The 26,505-nt window shown below is 43.1% G+C and overlaps 1 protein-coding gene across 1 annotated transcript in view; it reads right to left on the reverse strand.

Annotated features, from left to right (window-relative positions):
* Positions 1-2,465: 2,465 nt before the first annotated feature.
* The window catches only part of TFAP2D (transcription factor AP-2 delta), a gene marked incomplete at its 5' end in the record, with an annotated part of 42,801 nt that continues 18,761 nt past the window's right edge, over positions 2,466-26,505 (reverse strand). Inside the window, 5 exons of the mRNA XM_028721933.2 lie at positions 2,466-6,769; positions 11,044-11,157; positions 15,699-15,840; positions 21,032-21,150; positions 23,519-23,684. Coding sequence (XP_028577766.2) covers positions 6,550-6,769; positions 11,044-11,157; positions 15,699-15,840; positions 21,032-21,150; positions 23,519-23,684 — 761 coding nt within the window. The remainder of the gene's footprint in view (positions 6,770-11,043; positions 11,158-15,698; positions 15,841-21,031; positions 21,151-23,518; positions 23,685-26,505) is intronic.

Consider the following 26,505-nt stretch of genomic DNA (forward strand, 5'->3'; position numbering starts at 1 on the left):
ACATAGTGTATCTTGATTTCAATAAGGTTTTTGACAAAGTCCCCCATGTTATTCTTGTGAGGAAGCTGGTAAAATGTGGGATGAATGAGGTAACTGGTAGGTGGATTTGTAGCTGGCAGACTCACCAAACCCAAAGAGTACTTATTCACATAGCTGTCAATGTTTTCCTTTTTTAAAGGAAAATGTCCTTATTCCGAATAGGATTCCTCACAAGAAAAGGGAAAAGTTGACAGCTATGCTCATTCATGATTCCTCATCATCATGGGAAAAAGGGGTGCCGCAGGGTTCCGTCCTGGATCCATTGTTGTTCAGCGTCTTTATAAATGATTTGGACGAAGGAATTGGGGGGGATGCTCATCAAATTTGCAGGTGACACCAAACTGGGAGGGGTACTTAATGCCGCAGAAGACAGAATCAAAATTAAAAATGACCGTAACAGATTGGAGAACTGGGTGCAAGGTAACAACATGAATTTCAATAGAGCTAAATATAAGGCAGGAATCACCAGATGCAAAAATATAGGACGGGGAACATCTGGCTTACTTGCTGTACATGTGAAAAAGATCTAGGGGTCTTGGTGGACCACAAGCTTAACATGAGTCAACGGGGTCATGCTGCAGAATCAAAAAACGCTAACAATATTTTAGGCTGAATCAACAGAAGGATAGTGTCCAGGTCAAGTGAAGTAATAGTACCACTCTATTTTGCCTTGGTCAGACCACACCTGGAAGACTGTGTCCAGTTCTGGGCATCACAAATTAGGAAGGATGTTGACAAGTTGGATCATGTGCAGAGGAGGGCAACGAAGATGATCAAAGATCTAGAAGCCAAGACTTATAAGGAATGGTTGAAGGAGCTGGGTATTTTTAGCCTGGAAAGGTGGGTCTGAGAGGAGATATGATAGCCATCTTCAAATATCTCAAGGGCTGTCACATGGAAGGTGGACCAAGCTTGTTTTCTCCTCCTCTGGAAGGTAGGACTCGAAACAGTGGCTTCAAGTTACAGGAAAGGAGTCCGACTAAACATTTGGGGGGAAATTCTGACATTAAGAGCTGTTCAGCAGTAAAGCAGACTCCCTCGGGAGGTGGACTCTCCTTCCTTGGATGTTCTTAAGCAGAGATTGAATGATCATCTGTCATGGATGCTTTAGCTGAGATTCCTGCATAGCAGGGGGTTGGACTAGATGACCCTTGGGTCCCTTCCAATGCTAAGATTCTATGATTCTTCATTTTCAGAGGAAGCATTTCTAGACCTGGTTCAGCCCCATGAGCTGCAGCCCTAGACAGCTGGTGGACCACAATTCCTCCACCTCTACATAAAGAAAGGCTAATTTCAGCATTCCTTTTTGATGGGGTGGGATGGCTTGGAGGCAAAGTCATCAAGCGCTATTGTAACAAACCCTCCCCCCAAATTTATCACTTTGAGGGAGACTATTTGCATGTTTGGTGGAGCTGCTTAACTGTAGCTATTGCAATATGCTGATGAATAAAGTGATGCTTGGAATATTTGTGACCCATTCCCAGCCACCCTCATTAACTAATCACCCTGGATCACCCTGAGCAATGTGGCCTTGGGGATCAGCAGTGTAGCTGTGGTCAGGAAAGGCCGGTGAAATGATGAACTGCTCTCTCTCTCTGCCTGTGGAGTGAATACTTAAGAGCTGAAAAGAAATTTGACAGTTGTGCTGAACAAGTTTGCTACGTTTTGCAGCGGTGATCTTGTGAAGGACGTTCTATTGGCTGGAACCACACGTGGGTAGGATCCTGGTTTGCCTTCTTTATGGTAAAGCTATAGAGACAAAAAAGGAACTGCGAGAGCCTTTTTTGCTGCCACCTCCTGGCTGGAGTATTTCAATGCATTCATTTTATTTATTTCTTGTATCTTGGCAGAGCAAGTGACATCAACTAAATATTTGATCCTGTCCTATCCCAGTCCTGGTGGATAACACTATGGCCGCACCTGGGAGGGCAGCACAGTGACAGTGGCCCTCTTCACATGCCATGATGGGGTAAGGCACTCCTACTGCACTCGGAGACTGCTTTGCTCATTCTACAGAGTAGCACCTTGGGCTTATGCCCCAGAGTCCTGTCCTGATGGTACCTACACAACTATGCACACATTGAACTAAATAGGACTTCTGGGTAGATATGCACAGAACCAGATTTTCCCACTGCTGCATGTGTTTCCAGTGTGTTTCCAAAGCTATGTGGCAGGCAGAAGTTCATTGTGGCACAGAGAGTCAGTAATGGGGGAAAGTTACACCTCCTGAATTTCTGGCTTTTAGTTGGTGACATCAGATGATTAATAGGTGAGTGACCCGACCCACCTGTCAAAGTGGCCCACTCTGGTCTGCTGATGTGATCCTGTTCCCCACACCTGTGTTAAAGGCACAGAAGGCTAGAGGGAGGGGACAGCATGTTATTTCTGCTTAGAAATCCCAAATACAAAAATTATTTCCAAGTGCATAAATCAACATAGATTTTATTGCCGTGAAATGTTCACTTAAATGTGGTCATCATCTTCAGAGACCCATGTCTCATGGACAAGTCATGTAAGGAACGGAAAGGTAAAAGAGAATGAGTTTAACCACCAAATTATAAATTGCTGTGGGGTGGAGCAGGGAAGAGGAAAGGAACAATAATCTTTGCCTTGCTTGTGACCAAGTGCTCACTCACATTTAAGTACAATCACAACAACTGCTGTACAGAACAGAACCCATCAGACAAAAGGAAAAAAAATAGCTCTTTAAAAATGATTCCCCATGAAAGAAACAGAAGTTTGGTCTTTTTCTGATGTTGGGCAAAATGACCTCATCTTCCCAACCCCTCAGTCAGCGCTTCTGCAAAGTCTGCAGCACAGCCAGGAGGAGGAAGCCTTTGAAATTCCACTTCCTGGATCCTGCTCGTGGGCCTGCAATTCTCTTACTATCAGCTCCTCTTGCCCTTTTAAAGCAAACTACTGGAACAGAAGAGTTATCTTTCCAAAGGCTAAGATAAATTCAAATTTATCTGGATTAATCAGCAGCCCTTTCTGATTTGTTAATTTCCAGAGCAAAAAAACAAAACAAAACAATGTTCTACAGTCTTTTCAAGGTTGGAGGGAACCACTACATGGGGTGGGGGCTCAAGGATGCATCTGAAGAACAGGATGCCACCGTGTGAGTGCTCCTATCAAGCAACCATGCCGGTGAGGAAATTTCAAAAGGAAGATATGAGCAGTGGGTGGTATTTACACAGAGGTCTGAGAGAGAGACTGTACACTGAATAAGGGTTTTTTTGTTTGTTTTTTTGTTTTTGTATCTTACAGAACATCAAGCCTGACCTGCAAGAAGGTCATTTCACACATTACGCAGCAACAAAATAGTGGTTGGCCCCAAGTGTACACTCAAATGGCCCTCAAGCTACATCTAGGCTGCAGCTCACCCACCGTCTTCTAACAAGTGTACTTCGTCTGAAACACATATTTTCAAACACCTGTTTATCACATCCACACTATACATTTTTAGGCGTACACTTTTTTTTTTAATTAAAAAAAAACACCATAATACAGGAAGGAGGCCCTAAGTACGGGTGCCTGTCTGGTTGGATAAAAAAGATGACTGTATTTTGCTAATGAGCTTACGTATAGATAAACATTGGCAACCAAAGGATTATAAAAGACTGAACAGTTAAGATACTTTTGAATATGAACTGGGGTGGAGCTGTGAGCGGCAATAAAGGTTTTTGCCAGGATTTCAAAATGAAGAAGAGGTCCTTAGCTTTTACCGTCTGAAAATGCAGTGGTCCCATGAATACACAATTCCAAAAACCCATTTATCCCTCTCTTGATTGAATAAAAGTATTTCTAAATTACAGCCACCTAGGCTGTCCCTGGTCATTCATGCCTGTGGGTCACAGCCAGGGTGTTACAAATGATGGCTACAGGGGACCCGATACCTGCTGCACAAAAACAATAATCACCACCATATTTAACAAAAATGGTGAATCCTTAGAAGGGAGGGTTAAATGTGATTAAGTTACACAAGAGGAGACCTCAGGTAAAACTTCATGACACCAAGAGGTTTGTCAATTCTGTGTATGTGTGTGAGAGAGAGTGAGTAAGGGAGAGCGAAAGCGCAGCTGACTTTTGACACCTCACAAAACCCCACCATGCAGTCTACTTTGGTAAGCAGTATTATATCAGAGCCATGGACTCATATGAGATCAACCCTTCCCCATGTATTGAAAAATGGCTTGCATTTTCCAATGCACAGAAGAGGAGCCATGTTCTCATGTGAATCCAATGCTCGAGTGTTATACTGTTCAAACAAGCAGGCCACTCACATGAGTGTGTGTATGCAAATTGGAAGCAGAGGCATAGCCAAGATTTTTCTTAGTGAGGCAGAACCGACAGTGATTAGTCAGTTAGTTATGTATTTCTGTTGTTTTACTTGATGGGGGGGGGCAGCTGTCCCCCACCCCCTCTTGGCTATGCCCATGTGTGGAAGTATAATCAGAACCAGCTCTGTGGGATTCCTCTTTATTGGCAGGAATTAAGTGTGTGATGCACAACACGTCAGGGATTTATTTTATAAATCTAAACTTGTCAACATTTCAGCTGGGTTGGGCAATTGAGATTAGGGCAGATCTGCAGCAGTTAGCTAAAGTGTGACCTGCTAATTCCTGCATATCTAACCACTGTGTAAGGCATAGCTGGAAGGACTAGTAGCAAAGTTAGAAATCCTATTACATTTTGATCCTGGACATATTTCATGATGCTTTAGTGAAAAGTTTATTTTACTCTAGATTTGGGTAAGTTTTGTGAGTATTTGGAATGTCAGAACTTCATACTATTTTAAGAAGAGGAAGAAAGACAATTGAGAACAATAAGGTTGTGCTCTAGTCTTTGCAGTGAGCAACGTGTGTGTGTGTCTCTCTGTGTGGCAGATTTGGTGTTCCAGGCCCAACATGCGCATATGTTAAGTGCAGGGTCTAGCTGAATGAACCTGAGCCCAGAATAGCAAACCAGACTTTGGGCAGATGTCTGGGAAAGAAAATTTTAAGTCCAGCTTTATTATAAGCCACAGCTAGAAGGCTTTTCTCACTCCTTTAATGAACCTAACAGAAACAGAATGAGCCTGGCAAAAGCTGAGGCATTAAGGGTCAGAATCATGAAACAGCTAGAAAATTATAACTCTCTGGCTATCTTGGGCATGGCTGCTACAAATGGCTACTTCTAAATCAGATTATTGAATTGGATAATGCGCTGGTCTGTAACAAATCTTGAGTTTAGGAATGTGTGTTCTGGGGGGGGGGGGGACATTTGGCACTATTAAGACATTTTCTGAATAAGCAGGGAAAGGGGGAACAGCATCTTCCGTGCTCATGTCTTCTGGCCCTCACTCCTTATGCACATGCAGCATGGTGTCTGTACAAATGATGCCCTACACATGTGCAAACCGTTGGCTCTGTCTGTGTGATCAGGGACCTTTCCTGATTGTGTAGTCAGAGCTTACACACAGGATCTTTCAGACATTGCACCAGAAGCACATCGGGGAAGAGCTGGCAGGAGCAATCCTACCCCCCCCCCCCCCGCAAGAAGAGCTGAGCAGTGTGGCTGAAGCATGATCATACAAGCCGTTGAAAGGGGGGGGGGTGAGAAACATTGTGACATCACAGCAACACACTAGATCTCTCCAGTCCCATATTCTGATCCAGCAGAGCATACAGCTGTTTATGATTTTCTGCAGGCACAGAACTCAGCTGCTAAGATTAAGGGCAGGTGGGAAAGATGGTCAGAAGCTCCAGCTCTTATTTGTTGAACTTCTCCTAGCTAGCAGTAAGAAGGGTATGGACTCAGTGGCCACACCCTCCCAAGAGAAGGCACCCAGGCTGGAATGACAAATCGTTGATGGGCTTTGACATCATTCTGGTGTGGATCTATCAGAAGCTCCCAGGCCTCAGTATTCAGTCCAAACAACGCAGTGCTTGTTATTTGAAATATCTTCAAGTTCTTCCACCTCCTATGCAAGACATGCTTCCATATTGTCTCTCGTGGGGGCAAGTGAAAAGAGGCGCTCTTCTCTGTTTCATCCATTGAATGGGTGATGGTGTGACACAAGTTCACCAGGATGCCATATTCTTTTAGTCTCCAATCAGGCTGTCCAATCAGAAAAGGGTTTCAGTGTTAGCCTGTGATAGGTTAGAAGTATGGAAGTGCTGGGGGGGGGGGGTAGTGTCAGTGTATCATTTGGAATGATCAAATGTATGTGTGTGTGTGCGTGCACACACAAAACATCATTGAGAGAGAGAGGGAGAGAGAGGCTTTTAAAAAAGTGACACTTTCATCCCACAGTTACTGTACATAGCTGTCCTTGGGGAGAGCAGGGGTGGTGGGTTTTAAAAAACCTCCCCCTCCCCAAATTCAGTTTGGTCCACTGGAGCCAAATCACTTTTGATGAGATATATAGATATAGATATATATGTAGATCTATATATATAGAGATAGATATATGTTTTAAAAAAAATATCAGCAGCAAGGTTCTCTGGAAATAGATTCTGTTTGATGTAGCTAGTCTGTCTTTTCTGTTTTGCCCTCTTTCACAGCAGCCTCTGAAGTTTTCCGCAGGGGGGCCTTCTCCGAGTTGGCGTGTCCTTGGCCGGATTCTGCTGCTCCGCCATTTTTGTGTGCCGTGTGTTTTTCCAAGTAGTTCAGCATTTCACTGAGAACAGTTTGGAAAGTGCTGAGGGCAGCACATATCGCAGGCGTCCCAAAGCCATGAGTGATCAAGCTGTAAAGGAAGGAGAAAGAGAGAGAGAGAGAGAGAAATATTGAAGAGTTTACTGCACACAGATTTTCATTTTGCTGAAATTGAAGACTTGCCCACTAAAATATTTATTACTTTTCGAGTGAGGAAGACACAAAAATAATCTATCTATCCAGGCCAGAAACATCTTCAAAGGTTGATTTTCTTGACAGAAGCTTAGGTGTTAAGTGCAGCCCTTAGGGACCAGATTTTCAGTTGCTTCATTCACTGTGGCCAGGATGCCCTGGAACCCTACAGGTAGAAGAGGATGCTATGAAGTCTCCCAAAGCAATACAATGTGACTCCCAACAAAACTGTCTGCTAGGATGATGAGGAATAAACCCTGCAAGAAAAAGCCTCAAAGGTAGAAATATGTGTGGAAACACACATCTTGCACCCACTGGGAAACTCTGGCCCAATCAGGTACTTGCGCACGGGTGTTTATAGGTTTATGGGTAACATCCACCCTTGGCATGTTGTGGTGAGAGTCAGTGTTGCAACAAAAGTGATTCCTGCAGTAATAATGTTTGGAGCTGGAACATATACTGGGGTGGCAAAACAGGGAACAGGCAATCTTCATTCTGGGAATAGGTATGAAGGTGAAGGGTTAACCCCCCCTTCCCAAATACATGGCCCTGATCCAAATCATACTTGGGATACAGTCACATATAGTTTGGTCTTTCATTTGGATTAAAGTTCAGGTTGCCAGTTTCCCCCCCTGGCATGTCCCCTATACCTTTAATGATTGCCTGGCTGGCAAAAATCAGCACTGAAGTTTTTGCCGGCGTGGCTATTCAACAGTGGGAAAAGCTTAACATGCTGGTTTCTGACTGTTATAGAGCTATGAAATGCTGGAAGTATTTGGATACAGCTAAGCTTGCACTGGAGGCAGAGGTGTAGGAAGGTCAGGTGGTACCTGGCACGGAAAATTTCTTGTCACCTCTCCCCCCCCCCCCATTGATTTTTGATTTGCCTGAAAAAATGGTTTTTATGTTATTTTGTATTTTCTTACAAAGGAATGTGGATTCTGGGCCCCTGATAACAAGTAGGCGACTGTGGACAGATACTTAAATCTACAGGATGGATTGTGTTTTGGCTCCACTGAACTGAAATTTCAGCCTTCATGACGTATGAAAACGGCCAAGTAAACAGTTATTTTTGTGGAGGAGGGTCAAGATATTAACTGATATGCATGAAATTTCAGATATAGCTATATAATCCCTAGTGTAGTAAGATAAGACCTTTGGAGCAGGCATTTTTTTTTTAAAAAAAGTTTTTTATGAAACGCCTAGTAGGGCAGTAATTGTTCCTTGATAATTTGTCACCCCCCTCCATGATGGCACCTGGGGCGGACCCCCCCCCCTTCCTAGGCTCCTGACTGGAGGCTAGAGAGAGGAACCTCCTAGCTTCCTAGACTGTCATTTATCCTGTGCTGACCTTCCTTCGGATTAGAATTTCTGACTTCATTTCCTACTTTCTTCTTTTCTTTGCCACCTTGGCATCTGCTTTGATTCTCTCTCCATCTGAGATGAAAGAGAAAGCAAGGCCCATTGCACCTCTTCTATGCTTACCATGATACAATGCACTTTTGGGGGAACGAAAATGGATTTGTATTTGTAAAGAGTGTTCTGAGAACGTTGGCGGTGGTGGGATATTATGCCAATTTTCTCAAGTCATTATGCAGTTAAGCACATGCAGCCATGCCCAGAAGCTGGATGGGAAGGGCGTTTCCCCTTCATGTTTTAATGATATCCTTTCACTGAAGCAAAACCAGCCAAATAGGCCTCAAGACTTGGACTCTCCTTTGGCAGCAGCTACAAGGTGTCGCACACCCCACCCCACCTCTCCACCCCCAGGCTGACAGAGCTCAGTCTTATTGTGAAGGAAATTGCTTTACTCTCCATGGGAGGTGGAGGAGAAAAAGAGGAAGCCACCATCTGTCTATCCCCGTTTACAGCAATGGCCAAGTCTGGATATTTCTAGCAGCAGAAGTTGCTATCAAATATTTACAGCATACTGTGGCAGGCTGATGATACTCAAAGAGAGACATGTGCCTCTGCTATGCCCTGCTCAGTGTGAAAACATCTAACCCCATGAGTGGCCCCTATGACTGCAGAAGCCCCTTCCTGCAGCCTCTACATATTACCTGCGGTTCTTCTCAGTATGTAACTTGTTCATGGTTAGAAGACGGAAAACACCAGGGCTTAGTGCCAAGCCTTCAGATCCTTTACAGCAGGCACAGCCAAGGTGGGGACCTCTGGATGTTGCCAGACATAAACCCCCATCAGCCCCAGCCGGCATGGGAGTTATGGTGCTAAACGTCCAGAGGGCCACCCTTGCTTTACATAAATTTATTTTAGGAACAAAAAGGAGAGAGCAGTCTCCAGTGTTTTCTTGAAAGGATCTCCCTTGGTCCATAATCACATTTTTGTGGCTCACGCACATGAGGATCTGCTTGCAACGAGTGTATCAGCCATGTCTCTTGCTGCATGAGGGACCGTATCGGCCACTATGTGGGCATGCTTTATGCAGGGTTTCAGCTTCTGTGGCACTGAAGCCTATGCACATAGCTCAGTTGCCCATGTCGGATGTGTGGATGTTGGGGGTGGGTCAGGGGAAGCTGCAGAGGCCGTGGTATCACCCCACCACTCCTTCTGGGCATGGCCACTCGTCCATGAATAAGAGTGTGAGGAGGGTTGCTAACACTCCAGCTGCCATTTGGGTGGCTGTGTGTATGCTCACACAACCTTTTAAAAATACATATGTTATTATTACCATTACTATTCATTATTGTTAGTAATAATAATTTAAAGCATGCAAGTATATTAAAGTGATTTCAGGAGGAGGAACAAGTTGCTGAGAAGGACTTGTGTCCTATAGCTACACCCACAGAACCCTCTATGCCAAGCCTATTAGAACCCGCACATTCTCTTAAATACTATGAAAGTGCTTTGTGGTAGTTCTACTGGTTGTGTTTTAGTTTGCAGAAAATGTTGCAGGGTTATATTCAGATACCCTGTCTGAGCAGCACAAGGCAAGGGAAGTATATATGGCTCCATAAATTTTTTGGCACTTCAAGAATTTAAATCCTGGAAATGTCCCATCTCTACACTATGCTCCATGAAGTGCTCCACCTTCAGCCGCCATTTCGCTCAAGCACATTTTTATAATTGATGCCTGGGGGAAATCTTTGCACTTATCCCATCCTGCTCTTGCTTAGAGAGACCTGCAATATCACTTATTTGATTTAACCTGTTTGGGACTGAATGCTCATTTACGTTCATTTGGGAAAATGTAACCTAGTCCTATGTCCTTTCTTGCTTCCACATATTCTTCTTTTGTTTAGCTCACTAGCAGAGCAGCAGAAAAGAAACGACTGCTTCTCACCAGCACCACCAGAGGGCATCTGACCACTCAGGAATGACAGCACCTTGGAACGAGACAATAGTTTCCATTGCATTCTAACTGTGCAAATTTTCATGAATTTGGATTCACATATTCAACTGGATAGTTTTTCATTATGCAAAAACTGAAGTGGTTTAATTGTTTATTTACTTAAAACATTTATATCCCACCTTTCCTAGGGCAGATAACCAACAATAATTTAAAGAAAAACAAGGAAGAATAGCTAAACTATTAAATGTTGAAGAACACATACACACACAAATAAAAGCGGCTCTTAAAATAATCTTAGAACAGTGTACAAACAATGCAATACAGATTGATGCTGGAGTTTAAAAACCATTCATGGCTTCATGCTCCTCTAAACTGGAAGGTTTGACCATCCGGTGAAAAGTCATTAAAGGGAGGGATAAGGCAAGCCAAGCTGGGGGAAATTCAAGAGCCTTTTTCTATCTAAGTCTATATTATTTATATAGCAAAAAAATGAGTTTACATAAAAGTCTTGGACAGTAACCGCATTCCAGAGAGCTATACTCTCTCCTGGATCAAATCCGAGGACATTCCTGTGCCTTGGGATCCTGTAAGATGTGGTTGCTACACAAGGACTAAACTCGGCAAAACTCCCCAACCCAAGACCAAAAGTTTAAGTAGCCTCCTTTTATGCACCCCTTGAAAGCTCTTCCCTACCACACATAGACTGGATTTAACCGATGCTAGTCTTGATGTAGAACTTACTGTGGCAGCATAAGCAACTTTCCTCCCAGTTTCTTGAGAGGAAGCACATTGAAATCTAAAACATTCACCAGCTAACATTTCAAGTTGACTTACAGAAGACAAATGGATTTCAAAGGTCATACCTGAAATGTGTTAAATGTCTCTGGATGTCAAGGTCCAATATTGGAGTGGGTCTTGAGGATCCCAAGGGTGATCTATCTTGGCTTAGCAGGTCCTGAAATTCTTTACATATTTGCCTAGAACCAAAATGGATGCATAATGTTAAGGATGTCTACCCAATGTCCCAATGCATGCTCCAATGTGTTGACATCTCTTAGCAGAAATGGATTCCCAGGTATGGAGCACAACTGAATAAATAGTAGCAGGTGGTACAGGTGGGAGGTGGGCTGAGAAATGAAGCCATTCTTCAAAGCTCTGCTGAAAAGAGTTTGGCACTGGCACTATTCCATTGCTTTCCATAATGCATGTGAAATAGCAACACTATGAAATGCAGATGGAATGTGCATAGAGGCTCGAAAGTGAAACTGTGCCAGGATGTTTGAAACACACAATATTAATTTGGAGACCAGATGATCCAGCATGTGGACTATTAGCTGGCCATTGCTCTCTTACGCTGTTTAGTGATTATATTCAAAATCAATCTACATTCCAAAAAATGTGTATATGCATACACATGCGCGCGCGCGCGCGCACACACACACACACACACACACACACACACAAAACAGCGACAACAATCCAACACAAATTATGTGTGGTTATGCTGCTTTTGGAATCTACTTTAAAATGCTTCAAGTTGCAGTATTACTAAACCTTGACCATCCAGTTCCAGACTTTGGTCAATAGAACTTCACATTTCAGTGAACAGGAAAGGCCATCAGTGGGAGGAATCTCCCTACAACCTGGACTTGCCAACCATGCTTATCTCACTCATGTCTAAATTCAGCTGCTATCAGCTTGCTTGTACGCAATTTTCATCCACTATGTCATTGAGACTACTGCATAGGATCAAAAACAGACGATCAAAGGAAATAGTGCTACATGGGGTTAGCCTCTTGGTTGCACACCATTGCACTGTTCTCTCACATCTCATAAGGAAGCCACACATACATAAAATATTGCCTTCTGGAGTCTACAGTGTAATTTTCAAAAGAGATGACGAGCCATGCCCCACCTTTTGAGACCATTATCAGAAATAAGCAACATCTCTTGGGTGCATGCCACAAACACCTCCCAGGTAGGGTTTTATGTGTGTGAACCATTTCAGAACCTGCCTCTTAGGTTCAGATAGGAGGCCATTTCAGTTTCTGTTTAGAAGGTTGCTTCAGTCCATTTTCTGAAGCTTCACATGACTTTCCTGCAGACTATAATGGGGAAATTAACAAAAGTCTCCACCTTTTATTTTATTTTTAGGCAGAATTGGGTGTTATATGCAGAGCTGAGTTGCTCTCGATTTCTAAACAGACTGTATGAAGTGTTGTGATTTGCCTGAGATTCATACCTCATAGAACTGTTGAATGGTAGAGTTGGAAGGAACCCCAAGAGTCATCTAGCTCAACCCCCTGAGACTTTTGCACAGCCTTGCTCTCAAGTTCTACAAAAATTTTCCCTATAGACATAATTTTATCTCGTGAACAATAACTTCCATATGAACTTCTGTCTCTGAGATCCAGGGAAGCCTGTATTAAGGTCCGCCAGTCCATATCAAGCAAATCTTTGCTCTTTAGCATTTGAGCCTTTGTCTTATTTTTCAAAAAAGGAAACAAATTATTTGCAACCGTTGATAGTTTAAAATGAAAGCAAATAGTATGAGTTTTTATCACGCCAATCTTTACAGTGTTAAATCATAGCTCCCAAAAGATCTGGTGCAAATCATTAGTGTGAGTAAGCCCAGAGTAATTTTGGTCCAGTCTTTCTTCGAAGCTCCGCCACTCTTGGCAGGAAGGGGTCACTTTGAAATGGTGTGCTGATGTGCCTGCAGATGAATGAATTGGTCTGTGCTAGTCCTAGGTAAATGTTTTAAGAGTCTGTTTGGTCTTTAAAATCCTGGCAGACTAATTGTTTTTTATGGCTCCTTGGGGAAGATAAAGGGCTTCAGGGGGCCTATTTGCCTCTGTTATGTTTGTGCATTTCAGAACTTCTGATTGTAATGACTGTGTGTGGCCTAATAAAAGTGGCAGCTTGTTTCCTTCCATTTTAAGCCAGTTATGTGATTTTTGGACTATTGCATGCTGGTATAGCCAAAGGGGATTCTTTGAAGAGAGGTTATACATCAAGTAGGAAAGAGGTTTCCCTTTTCAAGGAAACAGAAAGCTTGCTACTTTCATTGAAGCCTTTGATACTGTATAAGTTATTTGCGGTCACCTGTATCTTGTCGCCAGGCAGCACACCATGGCCATTGAAAATGTGAAAGAGGCACAGGGGAAGGAACTCAGAAGCACTTAACAGAGAAAAAAGCCTACTCTCTGTCCTTCAGTGTGAATGAATATGCAGGGCAGGTATAATGCAGAAAGTCTGATCCCTAAACAAATTGGGCTGTTATAGTTCGAATGAGCCTCATATCTCAGGCCAACAGAACAAATTAACCTGCTTTGTCTAGCCTATCATGTGAGCTTAAATGGTTTGTGCATCAGTCTATAATGCTACAGTGCAGCATGTACTTCTTTGGGGGTCCTGTTGAAATCAGGGGAAGTTTTGTAACTGGGCTTATTCAGAATGCCTGAGAGAGACTCTTACTGAAACTGCATTAGTGAAAATAATAGCTGGTGTGCACATTGACTAGGTCTGGAGAGACCTTGGTTCAGCTCCCTACATACATGAAGATCACCGGCCTTCTTCATAGACTGTGATGAGGATAACATGGGATAATGTGACAGGGAAATGAAGACATGTTAGGAGTAGTGTCCCGTAGGTCTGCAACATCTGGTGTTTTGCATGTTTACTCAGAAGTAAGTTCGGCATAGGTGGTGCTGTGGGTTAAACCACAGAGCATAGGACTTGCCAATCAGAAGGTCGGCGGTTCGAATCCCCACGATGGGGTGAGCTCCCGTTGCTCGGTCCCAGCTCCTGCCAACCTAGCAGTTTGAAAGCACATCAAAGTGCAAGTAGATAAACAGGTACTGCTCCAGCGGGAAGGTAAACGGCGTTTCAGTATGCTGCTCTGTACGTCAGCTCCCTCGGCCATTAAAGCGAGATGAGCGCCACAACCCCAGAGTCGGTCACGACTGGACCTAATGGTCAGGGGTCCCTTTACCTTTACCTTTAAGCTTCTGTTGAATAAGCTTCCTCACTCCAGAATAATTGTGTATGGGATTACATCCTTGCTTGCGTATTAAAAGAAAGCAAATAAGAGACTGACGTCTGTAATGTATGTTTATGGCCCTTGTTATAATAAACTAAAAAATATACAAGGTCTTTATTCCAAATATGGCCCTTGATTTTTGAAAAATTAAAATTAAACCATTGACTTTTGCATAAGTAACCAAAAATATTTCAAGAAAACATTTTCCTCACTTTTTCCAGATTGCCAAAAAAGTTCAAAAATCAGATAATTTCAGAAGATTTAACATCAGGAAGTCAATGGGCTGTTTCTGGCCTGCTCCTGTCTTGATGTGTGTGTGTAATAATGTCTTCTTTATGTACTTTAGTAAATTCAGCACATTTGGGCACATTCAAAGAAGTTTGATATGGAGGATTGCATGTCAACTGCTATGTAGTGAGGTTTTCATGCGAATACTGAACTTCTTTGTCAGTTTACATGTTTCCCATGAATCCCACTGGATAATTCCCATGACAAATTAAGCAGAGATGGATTTAGCACAGTGTGACTGGTTCTCCTGCACTGTGTGTCAAGCTGAAGGTGGCACCATAACTATGTTAGCGGCAGCTAAAAAAGCCAATGCAATTCTGGGCTGCATAACTATTTAGCGGCAGCTAAAAAAGCCAATGCAATTCTGGGCTGCATCAATAGGAGTATAGCATCTAGATCAAGAGCTGTTCGACAGTGGAATTTGCTGCCAAGGAGTGTGGTGGAGTCTCCTTCTTTGGAGGTCTTTAAGCAGAGGCTTGACAACCATATGTCAGGAGTGCTCTGATGGTGTTTCCTGCTTGGCAGGGGGTTGGACTCGATGGCCCTTGTGGTCTATTCCAACTCTATGATTCTATGATTCTATGTTGCAGTGCATATGCAAAACAGACATGGAGAGGGCAGCAAATTTTGGCCTCATGCAGGGGGCTGCTGAAATTTGAAAGACCAAAGTCCGCCCTGGTACAGGAGCACTACAGGATTGGCTCATGTGCCTGGTTTGTTCAGCATGTCTATGACAGGCAGGTGATCAGTTCTGATTATGCCCAGTAGAGGGCAATAATAACATAACAGAAAAGAAGCAACAGTCCATCTGTCTGTCATTCATCAGTCAGCTGATTCCAGTGATGTGTCAGCTGCAGACTTCTGTTAAAAAACATCCAAGTCATCTTTCTCCACACAAATGGAATTGGCGATTTTGCATTTCTACTATTATAGTGCTCATGCAAGGAGACCGCTCATGTGACTATATTTTCAGAACTGATACAAAGTGCTATCCTATTAATATTTACCTATTTGTGTCACTAAAATCAACACAATGTACTTCCCAGGAAGTGTGTTTCAAACTGCAGCCTCTGTGGCTAATGCATTTATGTATCATGGAACAAAAACACTCTAAAAGTTCCACTATGTTTAGGGCTGATCCATGGTCAGGTTACAAACCAGCATGAAAATAATCTGGCTCTCCCTTACTTTGTTGCTAGGATCATCTTTTTCCTTGCAGTCTGCTCCTTCTGTTCCATGTGCTGTCTGGCAAGATGCTCCCCAACCGCCTTAGCTGGGAATTCAGTTTCACAAGTGTAGCCAAAATCCCTGGCCAAATGTAAAGCTTCTCCTGCAAGCAAACAAAAACAACTGGGTCATTTTACATTTAGTCTTTGGTACTTTACTTTACTTAGAATGTACAGACACTGCCTCTCTCAACATAGATAGAGAAATAGTTATGACTTAAAGCATTTGTACCTGCTCTTCAATCAAGAAAAATGCCAGAGCAGATTGCATAAGAGTAGTAAGAAACAAAACAACAACATATTTTTGTTGTTGAAATATGGCATCAAAAATAAAATAAAAAATACTGATAACCCTGAAGAATGGCAACCACCAAAATCAAAGACTGGACTTTGGCAAACTTAAACTTTGGCTGGGTTTTTAATCCTTGCTCACAACACATCATCCAAAATGTATATCTATACTGTACTTTGTGTTTAGATACTACTGTCTGATGCCTTGTTTCTCAAACCAGCTTCCCACCAGCTTAAATTGTTCTTAAGCCATTCCTCATTTGTCTCTAGCCAAGGCATGGGCACCTTTGCATGGGGCAAAGACATCCCTGCTCAGTCAACACCTCCTGGTGTGTACAGTACACAGACAGAAATTGACCTGTTTCATAGAATCATAGCATTGGAAGGGATTAAGAGGATCATCTAGTCCATCTCCCTGCAATGCAGGAATATGCAGTTGTCCCAAAGGAGGATCAAACCTGCAACCTTGGTGTTATCAGCACCATGCTCTAACCAACTGAGCTATTACTGCTCTGAGGCAGTAATGTGAGCACACCCTCACTTTGGATCCAAACCTAACGTATACTTTGTCTTTTGGCAAAGAAGTACTGCAGCTTTTCAAACAAGGCAATGTTCAGATATGCTGTAAGTAGTACTATGGGATGACTCTCTTCCATGGGCATAGTAGTGAGGTGACATATTAAAGCCCACAACTTGAGTAGGGACAATCACAAGATCACCACCAGCATATCATCCTCATCAACAATTCATCAAAAGGTAAGGTTACCAGATTTTTTTCCCAATGAATCCAGGGACACTTTTCAACTTCAATGGATTTTGTCAGGGGACTGATTTGTAAATCTGGGGACTGTCCCCGGGGGATGGGGACATCTGGTAACCTTATCAAAAGGTCCCATGCAATTGGGCCCAAAGATGTGGCTCTGGGCCTTTAAATATTACAGCAGCATCAGGGAATGAATCCACAAAGAAACTGGTCCAATGCTTATACTTTAAAGATCAATCACTTTAATATTGTTTGCTTTCCTAAGGCTATGATGTTGTGAGGGGGGTATATGGAGTATTAGGGGAGAGGTAGTACCTCTGGTGGGGGATACATTCCACCTTTTTCCCCCACCCTACACTCAGCTCTCACCTGTGGCTCCCAGAAGCTGTCAGCATGCAACAGTAGCCATACCCCAGGAATGGCTTCGACTAGCCAGCTAAACCAGGTGAGGGTAGACAATGGGTCTCAAACCTTCAATGAGTTAGGGACTTCCCCAGCATGTGAAGATAGACTGTGTGGTGCTGTGGTCTAAACTACTAAGCCTAGGGCTTGCCGATCAGAAGGCCGGCAGTTTGAATCCCCGCAACAGGGTGAGCTCCTGTTGCTCAGTCCCAGCTCGTCACAGTGCAAGTAGATAAATAGGTACTGCTCCGGCGGGAAGGTAAATGGCGTTTCCGTACACTACTCTGGTTCACCAGTCATGCTGGCCACATGACCCGGAACATAGGCGCCGACTCCATGGGGCTTGAGGGGGCCCGAGCCCCCTCAAAAATTCGTTTGGGGGGGCTCCGCCCCCCCAATAATCTCCGGCGCCCCTCCAGCAGAGCGCCATCGCCGCCCCTCCCCCTGCCCAAAATGCACAGGGAGGGGCGGGCTGCATGCCTCCTGCCCTCCTCCCGAGCAAAAGCTCCACCCAATTTCCTTTGGAGCTGATTAATAGGCGCAGCACGCTCTCCCCTATTCGCTCACGAGGAGGCGGCGCCACTTTATTTGCATATTCATGAGCTTATTTATTATTCATGAGCTTTCCCGGGCCCCCCCAATATTTTTTATAAGTCCGCGTCCCTGACCCGGAAAAACTGTCTGCGGACAAACACCAGCTCCCTCGGCTAGTAAAGCGAGATGAGCGCTGCAACCCCAGAGTTGTTCGCAAGTGGACTTAACTGTCAGGGGTCCTTTACCTTTACCTTAATAGTGGGTCCAGTGGTCAAGGAGGAGGTTGTATTGCCAGATCAGATATGGCCAGTAGGTGGTGCTTCCTGGTTTCAATGTTTATTGTAGCTTTAAATCTTTATATTTTTATCTGTATAATGAGGGCTTCATCATATAGCTAACTTACAATGAGGAACTGGTGCTAGATGCTGCTATATATCTGTCAATATAATTAGGACTATATATGATAAGGGCAGGGATGCAGGTAGCGCTGTGGGTTAAACCACAGAGCCTTGGGCTTGCCGATCAGAAGGTCAGCGGTTTGAATCCCCATGATGGGGTGGGCTCCCGTTGCTCAGTCCCTGCTCCTGCCAACCTAGCAGTTTGAAAGCAGGTCATATTGCAAGTAGATAAATAGGTACCGCTCCAGCGGGAAGGTAAACGGCATTTCTGTGTGCTGCTTTGGTTCGCCAGAAGCAGCTTAGTCATGCTGGCCACATGACCCGGAAGCTGTACACCGGCTCCCTCAGCCAATAAAGCGAGATGAGCGCCACAACCCCAGAGTCGGTCATGACTGGACCTAATGGTCAGGGGTCCCTTTACCTTTACCTTTACGATAAGGGCTTGGCAACTTAATGAGAATTTGGCCAGCTGCCAGACACCTGCCAGTTTGACAAGTTACCATGCCCAAGACATGAACTGTACTTGGCTCAGCCTGAAGGACAGCTGACGCCATGCACCCTAATTGACCAGACATAAGGCCGGCACTGCATTCACGCAGAAGTAGGGAAGAAGGTTCACATAATGCAGAACACCTGCATAGCCTGGCATTGCGCCCTCGCTAGGGCTCTAAAAGCTCCTAACTTCAGAGGCCGAGTGAGTCCTCGCGTTCTACAGGTAAACTTCGGACATTGGTCCCATCAGCTGAGGGAAGGACCTGATGCTCCTGGGGACTCTGCAGCAAATGAGATGAACCATGAACTTCGCTTTTGCAGTTATCTCCCTAAATATCCTGAAGTGCCTTTTTTGCTTATCTTAACTGCTATTTAGTGTTAAGCCTTTGCTTATTGTAAGTCTTTATATTGTAGAGCTTATTAGACTCTATTTTGTAGTATCATTATGTCTTACTGCTAATAATTGTCAATCAATAAACCATTTTCTTCTTCATCTAACGGTCTACTAGTCCTCCATCTGCTGGGATCCAAAAGAACTCCTTGCTTGCTATAACTACTAGGCAGCATAGCAAGACAGAGGTTTCTGCACATGCTGTAGATGGACGTAAGGGGCAGATGGGGCTTGCCAACCTGAGAAGGTAGCCCATCTAGAAGGAAAACTCTGACCCTGAACCTCCACTGCCTTGTGGGAGAAGAAAAGTCTAAGGAGCAAACCCAACACAATCTAGAGTGGAGTTGGTTGGATGGTGCCTTGTATACTTTCTCCCAGCAACTCCTGCAGCCAAGCTGGTGCTCTGCTTTCCTTTGGACCACATCAGCGAGACTGAGAAGGGGGTCTTGTCTTCTGGGCGGCCCAAGACCTCCATACACACTGCCCAGGGAGGTCACTTTGGTGCTGCTAACACAATAGTTTGACTTCACCCCCAGAGGCACACTCCATTGTCTTGAGACAGATGGATGTCAACAACAATGCTGTTGTATTATGATTATAGGAAATTTTCTATAATTATGAATGAAGAAATATTTTTTTTAAATATTAAAAAATGGCATTAAAAAAACAGCTACCAATGACTGGTTGGTAGCTTCTGTTTATTAAAATGTAAGTTAACTCTTTAGAGAATCCATTTCTTTTTGAATTTGGATAAGAGTAAATTGGTTGAAGTTTGCATTGTAATATGCACATAATATGACAATTAAATCAATTAATTCATTATGTGTTCAGCTATAAAACATGCAGCCAAATAAAGGCCCTTAGATGGACAAAATATAATTCTGATTACTTTTGTGTTGCTTGTTTAGAAACAGAGAATTTTCATACAGAATTTTATCGTTTCATTGGGCTCAATTGCGTAACTGTGGAGTAGTTAAAACATCAGGAGGACATACCATACTGAGCTGCAGATATTAATTTTAGAGACAATTTGCTTTCTTCACCCCATCCCTTTACAAGACGAAACACATATTTTCAACAAACAGGTCAACATGTGTCTCTTTTGGCTGTTTAATGGGCACTACCGCATCCACAGCTTCTCTCCCCTTCTCCTACTCTGTAGCCTTTGTTTTCACAGTCTTCATTCTTCTGTCTTCTCATGGGATGGAAAAGCAACCTATTTCTCTCCCCCCCCCCCCCATTCCTTAAACAGGTAATGCTGCAGGAGTGCTGATCATTATGCAGGTAAATCCAGTGAGGAGAAGAGAGGAAATCCATGGATAAGCATCCTCCTAGGACTGTTGCCTTCAGCTTTCACTCGAGATAGGAGCATCCCTCAGTCTTGGGGAGGCCCAGGAGAGCTCCTTGCTGCTCCTTGCACCTGCCAGCTGAAGCCTGTCAAGGTACACAACCTGGTCCCTCCTGTGGGGCCTTCCAGAAATCTCTGCCTTAGCCCAGCAAACTGTCCTTTTCAATCTTGCAAAGCTCCCTGGCCAATTGTCAAGCAAGACAGAAAAAGTCTTGCTTGTTCAGCATCAGCTCTGGCTGTAAATAAAGCAGCCTGTGCCCCAGATTGCAGTGAAAACAATGAGCAGTGCAGCATGGCTGCTCTAGCAGTCAGCACTGTGTGTGGGGTCCTCTGAGCAAAGTTGCTGTGGCATTTCAAGATGGCTGGAATCCTTGAGAGCTGCTGTTGAGCTGGATGGACAAATGACCTGACTCAGCATAAGATAGCTTTCTGTGTTCGTTACTTAAATAGTCTGCCATCTTGCCACACTCTCAGGGCAGGTGCCTCATTGAGATGTTGAGAACAAAGCATGGAAACTTCAGAAACAACAGTTGTCATTCATTGCTAGTAGGAAAAATGTAACTGTTGATCTTTTGTTTTCATCTGCAGTTACAGTAACATGCTAGAACCAAAACCACTTCAAAAATTCAAGAAGGCAACAAGTAAGGTATTTATAGCATGATATTACAAAGCATACCTTCTACTAAGGATGTTAGGAGGGTGACATTTGCTGCTTTCCTCCTCCCTGCAGGCAAATTGAGCCCCAGCCTGTCCAACTTTTCTCTTAAGCAGCGTCCTCCATTCTTGGATTTTGCTCTGTCAGGGAAAGGGGAGGGAATGGAAATAAAAAGATTCAATGTTATCCTTTCCCAGTTTTTCTTACTTAAAATAATTCCTCAAATGAGCATCTAAGAGCTGCATGTTCCCAATTTGCAGTACAAGGCCCTCCTCAGCAGGAATTCATAGGTCCTCTCAGCAGCTGGAGCTAGTAAATGAGAAGAATGATGTTGCTAAGGGCTAAATGGCATGTTAAGTGGGGAAGCCATGACTTGATGTTGCTTTCTTTCCCCATAGGAACCATTGTGAGTAGCAATTGAATCAGTGCCATAGTGTACACGAGTGTGCATATGGCTAGCCTTTCCCCACAAATTGATTTCATGGTGCAGATCACTTAGTGGGGCTTCCAAAAATTTCCTCAATCAAATTTCTCCCCAGATTTTTGGAGTTTTGAATGATCAGGTCTTGTTTCCAAAGTGAAACTGACACATTTGATTTTTCTCCCCATTGTTCCTTTTCGATTTTCAGATTTGTACAGCACACTTTGTACACACAGCCTCTTCCTTCAGCTTATTTGCATGCCCTCTCTTCTGCATCACAGATGTGCAAATGCTATGTGCACTGATAAAACACATCAACAAAACAAATGTGATATGATAGTATCTACAATTGTAATAGAAGGCTTTTTTTGTGCCGTGTTTGACCAATCTATGACAGTATATGGGCACACTGGAAAGAAACTTGATGCAGTCATATCAAGATTGTTTTTAGGGGCAGTGTGCTTTATAAATGCGTTAATGTGCACTGGTAACAAAAGCAGAGATAATACAAATGAATTAGGAAAAATAGACTGTGGAAAACTGCACATGTCCCACATTCCAAATTAAGTTTTACAAATGCCTCCAATTAAACTGGATTCAGGAAAAGTGAAATTTGGATCACAGCAAATCAGAGAAACAAATAAAGCAAGAGAACGAACAGAGGAAATCATCTCATCTCTAAAATCACTCCTCTGAAAGGGACATTAGGTGGGAAACTGAAAGCATGCAGGTACAATATGAGTAAAAGTTGGGGTTTCTGATGTACTGGAATTCTCTCTTGACTTATACTTAGAAAGGGTTATCAAACAAAAAGTAGTGTTACAAAAATAGTCTTGTTCCTCTCACAAATTTATGGGTTTCAGACGGGACCCCCTGAATGCTACTAGTAAAAAGGAAGAAAATGAATGACAGAGTTTTGCACCAAGAAGAGCAAGAATCTTCCCACACTTCACCAATTTAATTACTCCATGGCTTTTGCTATTAACTACATCATTTGTTTTGTGTTTAATCTGAGAAAGTCACATTTCTTTGGTCATTTTTTTATGCAAAGTCATTTTGTTTCAACACTCATGTTTGTTTCCCCCTTCAATGAAGCTTGTAATTCTCCTGCCCCTGTCATCTGGGTCAACAGTGATCACAGAGCTGATTTTGAAGCCTGCTCCTTGTGGCTGCCACTTCATTTCCCCAGAATGCCCCAGATGTTATATTGTGCTGTAGGCTTTCTTGTGGGAGGAGCAGCATAAATTAATGGTGGTCACCATTAGGAATCTTGTGAATCAGCTGTCATTTCTCTCCCAAATATATTGAAATGATGCATCATCTAAGCCAGGCTTCCTCAAACTTGGCCCTCCAGATGTTTTTGGCCCAAAACTCCCATGATCCCTAGCTAGTAGGACCAGTGGTCAGGGATGATGGGAATTGTAGTCTCAAAACATCTGGAGGGCCGAGTTTGAGGAAGCCTGATCTAAGCCCTGTGGAGAAAATAAAAGGCAGAGTGGCCATTGAAACAATGTGTCTGCAGGAACTGTCAGTGAAAAGTTCAAATGAGTCTAAGTGTGGTAATAAAAGCTGAGCCTGTTCATGCCCATTCATTATTTCATGCATTCATTCTGAAACAAATGAAAATTTAACCAAATGAACTCCATTTTATATACATTCCATAGAGATGATGCCTAGCTGGTGATTGGGAGAGGAAGGATATTGTTTCTATTTTATTTTTGGACACAAAAGTTGTCTAACAGATAAAACCACAGCCAACAATTAAAATGCTACAACAAAAAGCTGCTTATGTTTCCTCTATTATTTCTGGTCTTCCTTGTTGAGGCAATCATTTTTTGATGTTGCTGTCAGAGGGACAGGTTAAGATGAAGATTCCAGAGGAGGCACCATTTCTCTGCCTCTGATCAATCTGTCTCAGTGTTCCCTTTTCCATGAAGAGCCTGAGGTACATAAAGGTCTGAAGAACTCATCTCTTATAAGCCCAGCCAAGCTGAGCAGGCACAATGACATGCCATCCAAGGCCCCACTGAGTCCAACTCAAGCGTCCCTATATCTACCCCATGCAGTTGCACACAGCTTTCCCTTACCTTCTCAAAATCCCTCCTAACAGAGAGGCATTGAGGCATTCTGGTGGGGACAAGCGTCTCTTCACTTCTGCGATGGTCACTTTGTATTTGGAAGTGGAGCTGAGTAAAGATAAACGGCCAGGAACCGAGCAAAAGAGGTCTGTGGGATTGACTACACACGTGCCACCTGAAAAGGTATACATGACATGCGTTAGGGGGAGGCTCAGAGCAGGAGTTTTCAGGATGAAATGTTCCTGGAACACATTTGAGGGAAAGTCTTGCTTAATTCGGGAATTATGCCTGAATGGGGGGTGGGAGCACAAGTAAGGTCCGTTGGGCCAAGCACACCAGCCCTGCTGCCAACACTCACCTGTGTGCTTGCTCTGCCTGTTCCATCCCTGACCTTCCTGTATCGAGTGGTACAGAAAGGTAGGGAAGGGAATTCTAAGCACATTTGATTGAAGACACTTAGAAGTCTCCTTGGAATAATGCAAGGCTCTCAGTTACAGGGAAGTTTCTAAGCACATTTAGCTAAATGCACTTATAAATCTCCTTTAGACTTTCCAGCCCCAAGACTGCTGGGGATGGAACTGACATGCTCAGTGACATGCAATCCTTTCCCATGGGTTGATCATTTTAATGCCTGAGTAGGGTTTTTTATGTCTTTCCCAGTTTTGTCTATTTTAAAAGCACAATTTCATAGCAGAACTTGTTATTGTTTTTTTAAAAAGTACCTCCAAAACTATATCAAACAAAGAATTTGCACGACATGTAAGAACTTCAAATAGCTAGTCACAACAGGCTATTTGCAACCAATTACAATGATTTCTTCCCTTTTTATATTTTGGTTCTGGAGGATCTTTTCTTCTTCCAGGAAAATATTTTTGCATATTTATTTCGGGCTTTTTGTTCTGTGATTTCTTCCCAGAACTGCCTCTTGCAACTGTGACCTGACCTCTGGCATGATAGTGATACTTAGGCATCATCACTACTACAGCTGCAATTCTTGGAGTATATCGCTTCAGACAGAGGATTGCACAAATACTGTATATCCTTCCCTGCACATAGACAATTAGATGTCAGGGAGAAGGTTTCTAGTATTCTATTTTTCTATGCATGTATCTCCCCCAATAAAAGCATTCAAGCACACTTTCTGCAGTCTGGAGAGGGGCACTCTTACCACAGGAGCTGCTGTTTGTGTAGGCTAAGTTTTGCAGTGGTAAAAATGATTAAAACAGGTTTAAAATGCTGTTTGTATTCTATATTAGCATGTTTAGATTAATACAAGTGATACATACACAAGTGGTTTACCAAAGGGTACTTGGGAAGGACGACGACGACAATCCAGGTAACTAACATGTACCAGTATTTGTATCATGTACATTCTGCTTTTTATTACATTTCTAGAAGTTAACATTATTCTTTGAAGTAGAGTTTATAGCAATTATATTCCATGGATGTACACAAGGCAACGGCACACTTGAAAATATTTGCAATGTTACCAGAGGAGGCATTCATTAATTGTTGTAGTCCATGTCTTTCCCATTTTCCCATTTTGTTTTCACAATTTCTAAGTCATGATTTCTGTATTTATGCCTAGTGCATTCAAGTGGTTAATCACGATTTCTCCCTATAAAAGCCAGTCCCTCAACATCTCCATCGCATTGTGAGGAAAAGGAACAAAATGTAGGATGTGCTGAGAGAAGCAGCCCACCCCACTCAATGGCTTGATTTCTGGTGACTGGGATAGAGAACTGGGTGAGGCCTCCATTGCAATGATGTATCCAAGGGCACTTCTTTCCTTTTTCCCATATAAGTGAATGGGAAATGTAAGGTCTGCTCTAGAAGGCAAACCTACCCTTCCGCACTCACAGTGGGTGCCTCAACCCTCACAAACAGGGATCCCCCGGGAAGCAAAAGGCCTCTCCATACACAAAGTGCCCCTATTCTATTTATGGGCATAACAACTTGCCTGTCTGACTGCCTGACTTTATCTATGCCACTTTCCATATTTTCTGATTTCACCCTGCCTCCGCTGACAGAGATCACATATGCAGTTTACAAGGAGACAAGCTGCTTGCTTGCTTGCTGCTCAGGGGTCCCAGCAATCTATGGCCAACACACTCTGTCACTATAATAGGGGTTTCACTAGAAAATATATCTGTGTCTATATCTCTGTCCCTATCTAACTAGTGATTTTATAAATTGCCATTTAGGGGGGGGGGACGAGGTCTCAAATTAAACGGGCAACAATGAAAGACCAACAAAATTCTGAAACTCAGTTATGTTAATAAATGTGAGTATTTTCAAAGGAAAACACAAGCTTCATAACTAGTAGAACTAGTAGAACTCTATGTTTGTGTGTGTGGGGGGGGGGGGGTTATTTTATTTTTCCAAACTCTCCCCCTGCCAAATTGTACCTTATGCTTTTTCACCTACATATAGCTTTGAATAAATAATAGTCTTCCCATGTATCCAGATTTCAGTTCAGCAAGATAATGTGTAAATGATGTTAATTATATTGGAAGGTACTATTTATTTCAGCTCTTGATATATTTGCTCGTAGGCAGGTAGAGAATTACCTGCAGCCATAGATCTTTATATTACAATGCAAGAGACAAATTAAGTCTACATTTTACAAACAATGAGGAAGTGCAGCAATGAAATATTAATATTTCTCTTTTACAATCCAACCCATATGTGCACAAACAATTTGTGCTGAATAAATAATTGCTCCTTTAATAAGAAAACATTTTGTTCCCACCTGCTTTATCTTTTTCAGCGCAGGCTTTATCATTCAGCAGAATGCATCAATTCCAGGAAGGCCACAGTAGTCTTCTAAAATGAAACTGACTCAAAAAGCGATGCCTTGTAAAACAACACTGAGCAGAAACAATGGCCAGATCCAAAGAATTGCTAACTTGAGGTGCCCCTTGGGGGTTTCAGTGTGCCCAGTGGGATTTTTGACATTTTCTCCTGGAGTGACAGGCCCCAGCATGCCACATCTC

The sequence above is a fragment of the Podarcis muralis genome, chromosome 3 (genome assembly GCF_964188315.1).
Source record: "Podarcis muralis chromosome 3, rPodMur119.hap1.1, whole genome shotgun sequence".
Classification (NCBI taxonomy): Eukaryota; Metazoa; Chordata; class Lepidosauria; order Squamata; family Lacertidae; genus Podarcis; species Podarcis muralis.